The sequence below is a fragment of the Balaenoptera physalus genome, assembly GCF_965194825.1.
Source record: "Balaenoptera physalus genome assembly, chromosome: 7".
Lineage (NCBI taxonomy): Eukaryota > Metazoa > Chordata > Mammalia > Artiodactyla > Balaenopteridae > Balaenoptera > Balaenoptera physalus.
This window is the reverse complement of record NC_138886.1, coordinates 81,973,258-81,989,218: the sequence shown is the minus strand read 5'-3', so window position 1 is coordinate 81,989,218 and position 15,961 is coordinate 81,973,258. Positions and strand designations below refer to the sequence as shown.

At 42.9% G+C, this 15,961-nt stretch overlaps 1 protein-coding gene across 12 annotated transcripts in view; it reads right to left on the bottom strand.

Annotated features, from left to right (window-relative positions):
• The window catches only part of LOC309664455 (uncharacterized protein), a 71,674-nt gene extending 56,027 nt beyond the window's left edge, over positions 1 to 15,647 (bottom strand). For 5 of the 12 annotated variants that reach the window (XR_014265759.1, XR_014265760.1, XR_014265761.1 and 2 more), the window contains exon 1: positions 1,508 to 5,019. Coding sequence is in view for 2 of the 12 variants with exons in the window: in XM_082469915.1 (XP_082326041.1) it covers positions 1,508 to 1,675 (168 nt within the window). In the remaining 10 variants the exon portion in view is untranslated. Of the gene's footprint in view, positions 1 to 1,507; positions 5,020 to 9,095 lie in introns of those variants that run through there. The other 7 variants (XR_014265756.1, XR_014265753.1, XR_014265754.1 and 4 more) reach the window with 7 other exon arrangements.
• Between the last annotated feature and the right edge of the window lie 314 nt (positions 15,648 to 15,961).

Sequence of the window (15,961 nt, the reverse complement as noted above, 5' to 3'; positions counted from 1 at the left end):
ACCATATAAGACAGCGAACTTAGATAAATGTGTGCGTTCTGACTGCTCCACTGACCAGCTGTTTCCCATCTCTCTCCCTCTCCTTGGGCCTCCCTATTTCTTGAGACACAACAATATTGAAATTAGGCCAATTAACAACCCTACAATTGGCCTCTAATTATTCAAGTGAAAGGAAGAGTCACATGTCTCTCACTTTAAATCAAAAGCTAGAAATGATTAAGCTTAAGGAGGAAGGCATGTCTAGAGCTGAGAAAGGCCCCAAGCTAGGCCTCTTGAGTCAAATAGCCAAGTTGTGAATACAAAGGAAAAGTTCTTGAAGGAAATTAAAAGGGCTATTCCAGTGAACACACAAATGATAAGAAAGCTGAACAGCCTTATTGCTGATGTGGAGAAAGTTTTGGCAGCCTGGATAGAAGATCTAACCAGCCACAACATTCTCTTAAGCCAAAACCTTATCCAGAGCAAGGCTCTAACTCACTTCAATTCTATGAAGGCTGAGAGAAGTGAGGAAGCTGCAGAAGAAATGTTAGAACCTGCAGAGGTTGGTTGATGAGGTTTGAGGAAAAAAGCCATCTCCATAACAGAATAGTGCAAGGTGAAGTAGAAAGTGCTGATGTAGAAGCTGCAGTAAGTTGTCCAGAAGATCCTAGCTGAGAAAATATATGAAAGTGGCTAAATAATAGCTTTCCAATGTAGACAAAACAGCCTTCTATTGGAAGAAGATGCCATCTAGGACGTTCATAGCTAGAAAGAAGAAGTCAGTCTGACTTTAAACCTTCAAAGGACAGGCTGACTCTCTTGTTAGGGGCTAATGCAGCTGGTGACTTTAAGTTGAAGCCAGTACTCATTTACCATTCCAAAAATCTTAGGGCCCTTAATAGTTATGCTTAATCTACTCTGCTTGTGCTCTATCAATGCAACAACAAAGCCTGGATGGCAGCACACTTGCTTACAACATGGTTTACTGAATATTTTCAGTCCACTGTTGAGATCTATTGCTCAGAAAAAAAGATTCCTTTCAAAATTTTACTGCTCAGGGGCTTCCCTGGCGGTGCAGTGGTTAAGAATCTGCCTGCCAATGCAGGGGACACGGGTTCGAGCCCTGGTCTGGGAAGATCCCACATGCCGCGGAGCAACTAGGCCCGTGAGCCACAACTACTGAGCCTGCACGTCTGGAGCCTGTGCTCCGCAACGGGAGAGGCCACGACGGTGAGAGGCCTGCGCACCGCGATGAAGAGTGGCCCCCGCTAGCCGCAACTGGAGAAAGCCCTCGCAAAGAAATGAAGACCCAACACAGCCAAAAATAAATATAAATAAATAAATTTTAAAAAAATTTTACTGCTCATTGACAATGCACCTGGTCACCCAAGAATTCTGATGGAGATGTACAGTGGGATCAATGTTGTTTTCATGCCTGCTAACAAAACATCCATTCTGCAGCCAGTGGATCAAGAAGTAATTTTGATTTTCAAGTCTTATTTAAGAAATACATTTCATAAGGCTATACCTGCCATAGATAGTGTGATTCCTCTGATGGATCTGGGCAAAGTAAATTGAAAACCCTCTGAAAAAGATTCACCATTATAGATGCCATCAGGGACATTCGTGATCTGTAGGAAGAGGTCAAAATATCAACATTAACAGGAGTTTGGAAGAAGCTGATTCCAGCCCTCATGGATGACTTTGAGGGGTTCAAGACTTCAGTGAAGGAAGTAACTGCAGATGTGGCGGAAATAGCAAGAGAACTAGAATTAGAAGTGGAGCCTGAAGACGTGCCTGAATTGCTTCAATCTCATGATAAAACTTTAATGGATGAGGAGGTGCTTCTAATGAACGAGCAAAGAAAGTGGTTTCTTGAGATGGAATTTACTCCTGGTGAAGATGCTATGAGGACTGTTGAAATGACAACAAAGTATTTAGAATAGTACATAAACTTAGTTGATAAAGTAACGGGAGAGTTTAAGATTCACTCCAGTTTTGAAAGAAGTGGGTAAAATGCTATCAAACAGCATTACATGCTACAGAGAGATTGTTTGTGAAGAGTCAATAGATGTGCAAACTTCATTGTTGTCTTATTTTAAGAAATTGCCACAGACACCCCAACCTTCTGCAACCACCATCCTGATCAGTCAGCAGCCATCAACACTGGGGCAAGACCCTCCACCAGCAAAAAGATTACAACTAGCTAAAGGCTCAGATGATGGTTAGCATTTTTAGCAATAAAGTATTTTTTAATTAAGGTAGGTACATTTTTTAGACATAATGCTATCACACTTAATAGACTACACTATAGTGTAAACATAACTTTTATACGCTCTGGGAAACCCCAAAATTCATGACTCACTTTATGGCAATATTCGCTTTATTGTGGTTGTCTGGAACTGAACCTGCAATATCTCTGAGGTATGCCTGTATTTGACAAAATCCAACATCTTTTCATGATAGAAACAGCCAACAAACTAGGAAAATATAGAAACTTCTTCAGCTTTGTCAAGGGCATCTTGTCAAGAAAAACCTACGGTTATCATCATGCTTAATGGGCAAAAACTGAAAACTTTCCCCCAAAGATCAGGAAAATGTCTTCTCTTACCATTCCTTTTCAACATTGCATTGGAGGTTTTACCCTGGGCAATTAAACATGGAAATAAAATAATAAGCATACAAATTGGAAAGTAAGAATTAAAACTATCTCTATTCTCAGATGACATGATCTTGTAAAATCTACAGATTACACAAATGATTAGAGCTAACAAATGAGTTCAACAAGGTTGCAGGATACAAAATCAATACACAAAAATCAATTGTATTTCTATAATCTAGCAATGAACAATCAAAAAATGAAATTAAGGAAATAATTCTATTTACAATAGCATCACAAACAATAAAATACTCAGTGATTAATTTAACAAAATAAGTGTAAGACTTGTACACCGTAACAACAAAATATCATTGAAAGAAATTAAAGAAGACCTAACTATATGGAAATACGTCCCATATTCATGGATTAGAAGATTCAGTAATATTAAGATGGCAATACTCACCCAACTGATTTCCAGATTGGAGGCAATCCTTATCGAAATCCCAGCTGTCTGTTTTGCAGAAATTGGCAAGTTGGTCCTAAAATTTCATATGAAAATGCAAGGCACCCAGAATAGCCAAAACAATCTCAAAAAAGAAGAACAAAGTTGGAGGACTCACACTTCTGGATTTCAAAAATTAATACATAGCTACAGTACTCAAGGCAGTATGGAACTGGCATAAGGATAGATAGGTTGATCCATGAAATATAATTGAGACTCCAGAGATAAACCCATACGTTTATGGACAATTGATTTTTGACAAGAGTACCAAGACAATTAAAAGGGGAAAGAACAGCCTTTACGCCAAAAGGACAACTGGATAGCCACACAGAAAATAATGAAGTTGTACCTATTCCTCACACCAAATTAAAAAATTAACTCAAAATGGATCAAAGGTCTAAATGTAAGAGCTCTTAAAAGAAAACATAGGAATAAAATTCAGTAATCTTAAATTAGGCAATGGTTTTAAAATATGACAATGAAAGCACTATCAAAATAAAAAATGGAGTTCATCAAAATTAAACACTTTTGTGCTTCAAAGGACCCCATAAAGAAAGTGAAAAAGACAACCCAGAGAATGGGAGAAAATATTTTTAAATCATACATCTGTTAAGAGTCTAGTATCTAAAATAAAGAAATGTTACAATTCAGTAAAAACAAAAATAACCCAGTTTTAAAATGAGTAACCGATATGAATAGATATTTCTCCAAAGAAGACATACAAATGTCCACTAAGCACATGAAAGGATGCTTCACATCATTAGTCTTTAGGGAAATGCAAATCAAAAGCTCAATGAAATACCACTTCATACATGCTAGGATGGCTAAAAAAGAAAAGATGGTGAGGATATGGAGAAATTGAAACTCTCATGCATTGCTGAAGTACAGCTGCTCTGAAAAATAGTCAGGCAGTTCCTTAAAAAGTTAAACACAGAATTACCATATAACCCAGCAATTCCACTCCTAGGTATATACCCAAGAAAATTGAAAACATATGTTCACATGAAAATATTTGAACTTGAATGTTTGTGACATTATCCAAAATAGCACAAAACGTGGAAACTACCCAAATGTTCATCAACTAATGAATGGATAAATAAAATGTGGTATAGGCGTAGAATGTAATATCATTCAGCCATGGAAAAAATGAGGTACTGATGAGACAGGCTGGGACCTGGGGCGCTTTGCTGCAAGTGTTTGCACCTGGACAAACATCTCCTTGAGCAACAGAATACAAAGAAACTATAAGAGACTAAAAATAAATGCTTGCACACACAGTTGGGGTGAATTATGAACAAGATACAAAAAGACCAAAAACCCAACTGCCACTTCTGAGGTGTCAGGAGCAGAAGCAGGGTACTGCGCATGCCCCCTGCAGACACCACCCCCAAAGGGGTGGGCAAACCACCCCTCTGGCCTGACCCCTGGACCCGCCCTTACCCTCACCCCATATAAGGGACCAACTCGCCTCCACTCAGGGAGTGAGCAAGGGAACCTGTTACTTGTTTTTGTTCTCTCCTGCTGCAGCACGAGTCCCAGTAAGGCCTTGCCTGAATTTAAAGAGTCCAAAAACCCGGGTCAGTTACACGGATGCATGCTACAACATGAAGGAATCCTGAGAACATAATGCCAGGTGAAAGAAAAACCAGACACAAAAGGCCACAATGTTGTATGACTCCATTTTTATGAAATGCCCCAAATTGGCAAATTCACAGAGACAGAAAGTAGGTTAGTCACTTCCAGGGACGTGGGGGATGGGAGAATGGGTGGGGAGTGACTCCTAATTGGTACAGAGCTTGACTGGGGATAATGAGAATGTTCTGGAATTATATAATGCTAATGGTTGCACAACTCTGAATAGATTAAAACCACTGAATTATATATTGTAAATGGGTGAATTTAGTGGTAAATGAATTACATCCCAATATTTTAAAAAGTAAGTCAGGGACTTCCCTGGTGGCGCAGTGGTTAAGAATCCGCCTGCCAATGCAGGAGACACGGGTTCGAGCCCTGGTCCAGGAAGAGCCCACATGCCACGGAGCAACTAAGCCCATGCGCCACAGTTACTGAGCCAGCGCTCTAGAGCCCGTGGGCCACAACTACTGAGCATGTGCGCCCAGAACCCATGCTCTGCAACAAGAAAAGCCACCGCAATGAGAGGCCCGCACACCGCAATGAAGAGTAGCCCCTGCTCACCGCAACTAGAGAAAGCCCACGCGCAGCAACGAAGACCCAACGCAGCCAAAAATAAATAAATACATTTAAAAAAAAAAAAAAAAGTAAGTCAGATCACACCATTCTTCTCAAAATGCTCCAACAAGTTCCTATCTCAGAGAAAAAGTCAAAGGAATACAAGACTCTGTAGAGCCACTGCTCTGACCACTGCTTCTCTGAACTCATCTCCCATCACTCTCCCACCTGACAGTCCCCTCCAGTCACACTGCCTCCTTTCTGTTCTTTAAACACGTAATCATGCTCCCACCTCAGGGCCTTTGCATTTGCTTTCCCCTCAGCCCTGGATTCAATCCTCCACATACCTGCACAATTAACTTCTGCACCTCTGAGGTCTTTGCTTGAATGTCCCCCTTTCAGTGAGGTCTACCCTAACTACATGCCCCAGTACTTCTTTTCCCCATCCCCACCTGTTTCTTCTCTTTTGCATTTATCCCTGTCTAAAATACAACACGCTTCTCTTATTTCTTTCTTACTTCGTATTTATTGTGTTTCCTCCCACTAGAATTTAAGGTCCGTGATAGCCAGAATTTTTGTCTGCTTGTTCACTACTATATGTTTCACACTCTACTGGGCAGACAGTAGGTGCTTACTAAATATCTGTTGGTCACTACAGAATAAATGAATGCCTACAGGCATAAACGGATCTGGAGGACCTGTTCTGAGAATGAAAGCATTTCCAGGTTCAAACAACAGACATACAAACGACTTTGGGGATAAACTTTTTTGAAGGTTGGATACTGCCCTTTATCAAACACTTATTCAAGCCTAAGAGCTGTCAGATGTTTTCTGACACCTGCTAGTTAATCATCGTGACCACACATGAAAGTGGCAGGCCCCAGGCCCTTTTCTTTCAGCAGCCAAGTGTGTGAGCTTTGCTCAGCTTCTCATCTTTGATGCTCACATTTTGCTTGTACTTCTTCCTCGATTTCACACAGTGACATGAACTGCTGGGGAACTCTCTCTGTCTCTCTGTCTCAGGACATTTGTGCTTTGAGTCTGTCTAACTCTGGACCAGCTCTGCACACTAAAGACACTCTGGATGTGCCTATTGATAGGAGAAGGAGTCCTCCAGCAGGAACTCCACGCCACCTGACCTCGCAGCCTCCTGAGCTCCAGCCTCCTGAGCTCCAGAAAGCATCTTTGTGGTGCTTCCACGTGCGCCCAGCAGGAGCACACATGATTAAATGTACAAACATTTAAGAGCAGGCGCAGTGCACAGACGTTTGTATTATTGTTTTTAACTTTTGATTCATTCACTCTAGGGATTCAGCCTTTCCTTGATGGAGACCTAAAACATGAGAGAAAGAAATTTTTTTGGCTTCTAAAAAATCATAGTGCTTTCAGGAATTTGAGTCTTAGCATGAAGAAATCCCATCTGCTGCTGCCATCTCCACTTTCTATTTTGCGGATAAAATAGCTCTTGCTTTGTGTCTGTGTGTAGAGCGTGGCAAAAAAATGTCAAAGGACCATTTCTGTCATATTCAAAATCTCTTTCTCCTCTGGTATCCTGAGATGTCCTCTTGAGTCGCAAAAATGTTTTCTCTGCAGCAGCTGACCCTACCTGTGCTAATGATTTCAAGTAGCACCTGTAATCCAAATTAGTATAATCCAGAATCTAGCCCCAACACACCTGTTTTTGGTCCGCCTAAATATCCCACAGGTCCTTCAGGTTCTTTCTATCCAAGACTAACTTATTATCTTTCCACCAAAACATTTTTTTTAATTTTAATTAAAATTAAATTTATTTATTTATTACATTAAAATTTATAAAATTAATAAGAAATAAGAACCCCTGGTTCTCCTTCTGTTGTCAAGCCTGACTAATAGCATTACTTTCTCCCCCTCAAGGAAACCAGGAAATTCAAAATCAAGCTTGGCTCTCTGCTCTGGCTCCATGCAGATTCTGTCAGTCACTAAACGACTGCTTTGACCTTATTTTAATGAACTTCCTAAATTTTCCTGACCATATATCTTTTGAAGAAGGATTACCCTCCTGCTCACACTCAAAAGCCAACAGTGGGGGCTTTCTTCTGCTTACTGCTTGAAAGCTGACTGCCCTCTACTCCCACCTTGCAACACTGATTACTCAGGTGACCGAGGAAATGAAACCAGTTGTTCTCCCCAGCCCTTGCTGGCTGCCCTGGTGCTGGGCCTGGGTTCTGCCTTGTGCTAAGGAAGATCTGGCTCTGTTACCGAACCAAACTTGGGTCCACTCGCCCAACACACAACTACGCCAAATCTACCGACACTGGGCTGTGGTGAAGGAAAGTACAGTGGTTACTGCAAGGGACCCAAGACGGGGCCAAGCAAGGAGAACAGGCAGCTCATATGCTCAAAAGACCCAAACTCCCTGATGGCCTTCAAGGAAGGGTTTTTTAAAACTGTATGAGGGAGAGGGTCACAGTGTCTATCATCAGCTTCTGCACAGTTCTGATTGGTTGATGGGGAGGTAACAAGGTGCTATTTCGGGAATCTCAACCATCAACCCTCTGGCTCCAATCAGTCTGGGATCTAAGGGCTGTGTGGTCAGCACGCAGTTAACTTCTTCCACCGGGTGGGGGTTTTAAGTATCTGCAAAACAACTCAAGGATAGGACTCAGGACATTAACTATAGCCCTTGAGGAGGAACTAAAGGTCCTTGGCTTTGTTTTATGCCTAAACTATTATTATTTTGGACTGTTTCCTTTGTTTTTGCATTATCTCATTTCTCTGATTAAATTTGCTCTTGGAACTCAGGAAAGGCCAAAGAGGCTAAAGCTTTTCTACAAACAAGATGCCGGGACACAGGGCGTCTGTACCCAGGAAGGCCCCGCAGGGTCCTGCTCAGTTTCAGCCCTATCACTTCCAGCCTATGTGAGCTTGGATGTGATATTATATGCCATGCATGCAATAACACAGAAATCAGACCTATAAACATAGGTTATCGTAAGAAAGCATGGTAAACGCATAAGGTATTAGAGATCCATAGGTTATCCCAGTTTACTGGGCTGAGCCTCCCTAGATTTCTAAGGAAGGCTGTGCAAATTTTGCAGCTTCCATTTTTACTTTCAGGGAGGACTATACTATGGGAATCCCCACTACATCAGAAGCTGAGTCCCTCTCCCGTTTCACCACCATGCTGCCTCCTGAAAGTGGGCAAATGAGGCCCCTGGTTCCCAGGGGTCCAGGCCTAACTCTAAAGCCCGGCTGGGGCTGTCTAAATCAATCCTGAGGTCCCATCCAATTGTCCAATAAAGGATAAGGCCCAGAGGGCTGAGAAATCTGTTGCCTTGTGCACATGCATTATTCTCAATGAGAACATTATTTCTTTACAAACACAGATTCATTGTTCTGAATCCTAAGTGTGAACCAGGAATTGGAGCTAATAGAATCTTACACTTAGAGCCCTAGGCTCAGCTACTGTCCCACTCCTCCTAAGGAGACATATCTCTCTGCACCCAAGACCCGCTTTCTAAAAGAGCTTATATTAAGGAGACTGAAGCCGGAATTAACTGAACTATACACCGTGGGCCACTGCTTTGCCAAATGAACAGGAGCGAAGGACGAGGCTGCCCCCAAGTGGGAAACCCGCAAAAAACAGCGACGCTTCCAATCAGTTTGCAGTTCAGTTCAAGAAATTGAACGAGCTCTGCATTTCCAGCTCGCAGGAATTCCCCTCCTAGAAAGCTGCTAGGGAGGAAATTAGGGTGCAGATTCTTTTACTATTACCGGAGGGTGGGGGGCTGAGAAAACAGAATAGGCGAACCCATTGTCTCCCAACCTCCCGACCCTATAAAGCACCTGGTTAAATGCAGACTCCGGATCCTCACCGCGGAGATTTTGATTTGCTAAGCCAGCAGCACTGGGAACCTGGGGTCTAGGTTTCTAACCACGTGATACTGATCATCCGGCAAATTTGGAGATTCTGGGATGGGAAGCAACTTTCTGTTTTCCTTCCCGGGTCTCGAGCAGGGGCCGACCTCTTGTGGGCCATGAGAACCCACAAGTTGCTGTCTTCTTGAGCTTTTTCGCAGCCCCCAGCCGCCACTCTGGCGTCTCCCCAGCAGCCACTACGGAACCCCGCCCACCAGCCCCGGGTCGGCCCCGGGTACGCCCAACCACCGTGGTTTCCATGGCGACCCGGGCTGCGCCGCGTGCAGCTTCCCTAGCGCAGTGTAAGGTTGCGTCTCTGCCCCAGCGTCCACCGCCTGACCGAGAAGGGGCTTCTGGTCCAGGACAGTCAAGCTAAGAAGTAACTTTTATTATTATTATTGATTTGAGTATTTCTTGTGCCCATTTCTTATTTAAAATAAGCTGTAAGAGTTTTGTTTTTGCTGGGGGGTGGGGACGTAGGGGGAGAGGAATTCGTGTGACGTGTCTTTCTAGTACTTTTATGTAACATCTCACCTGCGTATTCAAATGCTTGGGATAGCATTTGGCTGAAAGAGTTCATCATTTCTACTTGCCTTAGCGGTTTACCTTTCTTTGCACAGTCCTTCCGCGGTGCACGCACGAGGACGCTCAGGTGTGTGGCTTATGCATGTGGGTAGTAACCGCCCACACCGAGGTGATTCCCAGACCGTGGGCTTCCTGTTCCTTACTTTACTATCCTGTCCTGCCCTTCCTTCCAAGGGCTGCTGCCTCTGCTGAACCAGATGGAGGACGTCAGGTTCTCAGGAGGCCCAGGTGGGAACGCAAGGACTGTGCTCTCAGAAGGTCTGGGCTGAGCTTGGCACTCAAAGTACTTGTTATTCTAATCAAGGGGCCCCAGCTCATTCTAATCAACTTCCTTTAGGAGAGGGCCACAGCTTCTGGAAGGGCTGGGTTTTCTGGTTGTCAACCCTTGGGCCTGGGCATACTCTCAAAAGGTGCCATAAGAAGCATGGTCCTACCCCAGGGGGCCAGTCGGCTTTTCTTTTTTGTCATCCAGGAGGACCAATGAGTTTGGGTGCTTCCTTGGGGCAGTTTGGCTGTTCAGGATGGCCAGAGGCTAAGTGGAAACCTAGGCACCTCAGGAATCCTGCTGATGTGTGGAGTAAATGCTGGGGAGAAATGGGGAGCTCTAGGGAGGGGTGTTGCTTTTACTTTTCTTAGTAACCCAATGGGGAACTATTATTATCTCAACTTTACAGAAGAAGAAAGGGGAGAACAGAAAACTTCAGAAACTTGCCCAGTGGTGGAGTCCAGAATTAAACCACGCAGGGTCTGGCTTCCAAGCTCAGTACCTGAACTTAGCTTCATTTTCTTTTTTATTTTATTTATTTATTTATTTTTGGCTGCGTTGGGTCTTCGTTGCTGCGCACGGGCTTCCTCTGGTTGCGGTGCGCGGGGGCTACTCTTCGTTGTGGTGTGCGGGCTTCTCAGTGTGGTGGCTTCTCTTGTTGAGGAGCATGGGCTCTAGGCACGCGGGCTTCAGTAGTTGTGGCGCATGGGCTCAGTAGTTGTGGCTCGTGTGCTCTAGAGCGCAGGCTCAGTAGTTGTGGCGCACGGGCTTAGTTGCTCCGTGGCATGTGGGATCTTCCCGGACCAGGGCACGAACCTGTGTCCCCTGCGTTGGCAGGTGGATTCTTAACCACTGTGCCACCAGAGAAGCCCCCATTTTCTTTTGACATAATGGAGCTTTTATTCAAGCCTCACCCCTCATTAATCTTTTAAAAATTTTTATTGGAGTATAGTTGATTTAAAACTCCTTATTAATTCAAGCAAATTCTTTCACTCATTTAACAGCTGTTTCATCTCCCCCTTCCCCGACCCCCTCCAACTGTAGTTCCATGGGGACAGAGACAACCACATCAATTTCATTGTGTTCAGGAATGTTTGCTCCCAGGAAAGTTTGATGAATGAATAAAGAGCAAAGAGAATAAGTGCTTCAGAGTTTTTTTGCATTTATCATATAAATTAAAAGAAGGAGACATAACAGATTTATAATTACCTTTTCCGGGCCAGGCATCTAAGATATTTTACCCCTATTTATTCCTGAAGCATGAGATAGGGATGGAGTGTAAGTTTCACTTGTTTCCCCTCTTTTTTTTTTTTTGATGAGGAAACAGGTTAAGACACACTGATCGCTTGTGGTGGAGCTGGGATTTAGACTCAGCATTGTTTGCCTGAGTCCCGACCCTACACTTTTCCCACATAACCACACTGCCTGCTGGAGCATCGATCATGACATCATAGGGATCAAGGGGAAGGTAGAATTTTTTTTCTAAGTGACAAAATGGCAAGTGAAAGTTTGATTGTAGGTGTGTTATTCTTTGGCCAGACAACAAGCGCATGCAGGAGAGGAGAGAGCAAATATGTGAGTAATAGCAAAGTGCAGAGGCTGGGAGAAAGTTCCCCATGTCCAGAGGACTGTTCTTTGGCTTAGATCCTGGCTTAGGAAATCCCTAAGGTTCCACATTAAAACACAGGCATTCCCGCCTGTAAAACTAGATGATTACTTACCAGCTCCTTCCATCATAGGCTTGCCTGAGATGAAATTGCAGGGTTTTTTTGTTTTTTTTTAACTAAGAAGGTGTTGTGTAAGCACCAGAAACAGAACAATGTTGGATTTGGGGGGGAGAAAGTTTGCTGTAGAATATGTATTTCTTAAAGCCTGTGTTGTGTGTCCTGGTTTATCTTCCTAGAAGAGTCTCTTTTGGGCTCTAATCGTTTATCAGAGGGCATGTGGTTTGGTTTTAGGTAAAAGCTAACCTCTGTTTCCAACGTCTAACTGATACACTCTCCTAGTTTTCCCAGCCCTTAATTTGTTAACACTTATGTTTTCTTTTCTCTCATTTGGTTGCCATTTTCCTTTATATCTCCCCTGTTGTCCCTCTCAGTGTCGCGAGTTTTTGTATTAACCATGCCCCTTGCCTTTGCCTTGACTTCTGCTCCGCCTGCCAGGGTTTTTAGGGATGATAGTTAAGCAATCCTTGTGGCTACCTTGGAGAAAACCAACGTCTTGTTATGCCTGTAGGTGGCATGTGCAGACTGCAGTCTGGGGTTGGGGGCCAGGGGGCAAGGCTTAATTCTTGGAAGATTTCAGAGGATTGCAAGAAACAGTATTGAAACAATGAAGTACTGAGGTCTTAAAAAAATCTTGGCATTCAGCAAGGAGTGAGGTACAGACTTATTAAGCAAACATCTGTTTATCTGCATATACTGACACCACCAGTTCTCCACTATGCTCTCAAGTAATTGCAAACCATAATTTTAAAACAGCTTTTTTCTTTTTCTGTTTAGCTTCCGATGTTTTCTTTTCCACAGGCAGGCCATTCTGTCTGTGTTTGAATTAATCACCTGTCCATTGGAATCTAAAAGCACAACTTGACTGTGTATTGGTTATGTCAATGCAGAGCCAACTGAGTAATTGAAAGTAGTATAAATTAAACGTAGTAGTAATTAAAAGAGAAGTAGTAATTAAAAAAGAAGTAATTAAAAGAGAAGCCACCGCAATGAGAAGCCGGCGCACTGCAACGAAGAGTGGCCCCCACTCGCTGCAACTAGAGAAAGCCCGCGCACAGCAACAAAGACCCAACGCAGCCAAAAATTAATTAATTAATTAATTTTTAAAATAACAATAATAAAAATAAAAGTAGTAGTAACTAAAAGTAGTATATCCAAGAGTTAAAAGCCAGAACTCTGGAACCAGTAGGCTTGGCCTGGAATTCTAGCTGTCCCACCTATGAGCTGTGTGACCTTGGGCAAGTTATTTAGCCTCTCTGTGCCTCAGTTTTCAAAATATTAAGTGCTACGTGTTAGCAATAATTGTTATTTCACAGTTGTCCATAGATCCCACTGGGCCATTTGATAGAGATAGAGATAGAGATATATACACTTTGCTGGAGTGTAAACACCAGCTTCTTTGGGAGTTTTCACTGTTGTTGAGGACAACCAGTTCAATATCCCAGTGGAATCATGGCTACCTTTACCTGCTGGCTGACTTCATATTGGTTGAGCAGTTATTTATGGAGCATCTTCTACAAGAAGAAAACTGTTCTTGGTGCCCTAGAGCATAGTATCACAGCCCATAATATGTGCCCTAGGAACTCTGACCCTAATTAGAGAGAGTAGCTATGGCTACCTTAAAACATCACTGAAGTCAAGGAGAGACTGAGGAACTGTTCCAGGCTGAAGGAGACCAAAGAGATATGACAACTAAATGCAACATGTAAATCAGAACTGAATTCTTTTGTTGGAAAGGACATTATTGGGGCAATTGCTGAACACTGAATGGGGTCTAAGGATAAGATAGCCATAATGTATCAGTGTTACTTTCCTGATTTAGATGATTATATTGTGAAGGAGAATGTTCTTGCTTGTAGAAAATCTACAGGAAAGTATTCAGAGGTGATGGAGTCTCAAGTTGGCAACTTACTCTCAGAGGAAAAACGTTCTTTGAACTTATGGTAACCAACCACCCTGGTGTGTCTGGGACAGTCCCAGTTTTAGCATTGACAGTCGTGTGTTTGGGAAACACCTCAGTCCCAGGCAAACGAGGATGGTTGGTCACCCTATTTTTACTGTACCTGCAACTATTCTGTAAGTTTGAGTTGTTTCAAAATAAATATTTTGGTTAAAAAAACTAGATGATTCAAGTAATAATAATACAAATAATCAATATAAGTGATCAATAAAGAAGCAATACATGATTAGTTTCCAAGCAATGGTACAGCCAGAAAATGGTGTAGTTGGCAGAAGTGATCATGGTGAGCTGGAATGGTCAGAGGTGGGTGATGTTATCAATGAGGGGATATGACAGGCGTGCTGCACACGAAGTCCTCACAGGACCCAACACCCACCATTGTGGTGCAGTGAACCCTGGCCCTACCAGTCTCAATCTAGCTGACCTTGAACAAGTTACTTAATCATTCCATGCCTCAGTCTCCTCATCTGCAAAATAAGAATGTTGTGTAGTGGATATCCAATGTTTTTATCCGCAAGGGAACCCTTATCCTTAAAGGTAATCTCATGGTTTAAGATGTCATGAAACTGCTCTAGTTGAAGTGCATGAAGAGTTTCTAGTCTTGCCACCCCCTTGGCCTCTCCCAGGCCCTCTGCCCTGCACTCTGATCCTCCTTGCAACCCTGGACCTCTGTAGAATGCAGAGTGAAAGACAATGAGCTGGAAAATATTTGTTATTTATACTCACCTTTTTTTTTTCACTTCACATAGTTATCATTAATTTTGTATGTGGTAAGAATACTTAAGTTCTACTTTCTTAGCAAATTTCAAGTGTATAATACAGTATTATTACCTATAGTAACCATGCCGTACATTAGATCCCCAGAACTTATACATCTTATAATTGGAAGTTTGTACTCTTTGACCAACATTTCCCCACATCCTAGCCCCTGGCAACGATCATTTTACTCTCTGTTTCTGTGAGTTTGATTTTTAAAAAATTCCACATATAATCATCTGGTATTTGTCTTTCTGTGTCTGGCTTATTTCCCTAAACATCATGTCCTCCAGGTTTATCCATGTTGTTGCAAATGGCAGGATTTCCTTTTTTTAAGGGCTGAATAATACATATATATTTTTATACATATTTTATATGGCTGAATAATATATGTAATAATTATATATATGAAGAAAAGAAAGTATGAGATATATGTGTATGTGTGTGTATATATATATCTCTCTCTCACATTTTCTTATCCATTCATCTCTTAACACTTAGGTTGTTTCCATAACTTGGCTATTGTGAACAATACTGCAATGAATGTAGGAGTGCAGATATCTTTTTGAGATAATGATTTCATTTCCTTTGGTTATATACCCAGAAGTGGGACTGCTGGAAAATATGGTAGTTCTATTTTAATTTTTTGAGAGGAAACAATCAACACAATGAAAAGGCAACTTATGGAATAGGAGAAAATATTTTCAGACCATATTTCTGATAAGGGATTAATATCCGAAATATGTGAGGAATTCATACAAGTCAATAGCAAAAAACCCCACCAAAAAAACCCATTAAAAATGGGCAAAGGGGGGGGACCTTCAAGATGGCAAAGGAGTAAGACATGGAGATCACCTTCCTCCCCACAAACATCAAAAATACATCTACATGTGGAACAACTCCTACAGAACATCTACTGAACGCTGGCAGAAGACCTCAGACTTCCCAAAAGGCAAGAAACTCCCCACGTACCTGGGTAGGGCAAAAGAAAAAAGAAAAAACAGATAAAAGAATAAGAACAGGACCTGCACCTCTGGGAGGGAGCTGTGAAGGAAGAAAAGTTTCCACACACTAGGAAGCCCCTTCACTGGCGGAGGCAGGGGGTGGGTGGGCAGGAAGCTTCGGAGTCACCAAGGAGAGTGCAGCAACAGGGGTGCAGAGGGCAAAACGGAGAGATTCCCACACAGAGGATCGGTGCCAACTAGCACTCAACAGCCTGAGAGGCTTGTCTGCTCACCCGCTGGGGTGGGTGGGAGCTGGGAGCTGAGGCTTGGGCTTCAGAGTTCAGGTCCCAGGGAGAGGACTGGGGTTGGCTGCGTGAACACAGCCTGAAGGGGGCTAGTGTGCCACAGCTAGCCAGGAGGGGGTTCGGGAAAAAGTCTGGAGCTGTCGAAGAGACAAGAGACTTTTTCTTGCCCCTTTGTTTCCTGGTGCGCAAGGAGAAGGGATTAAGAGCGCCACTTAAAGGAGCTCCACAGACGGGCGCGAGCCGCGGCTATCAGCA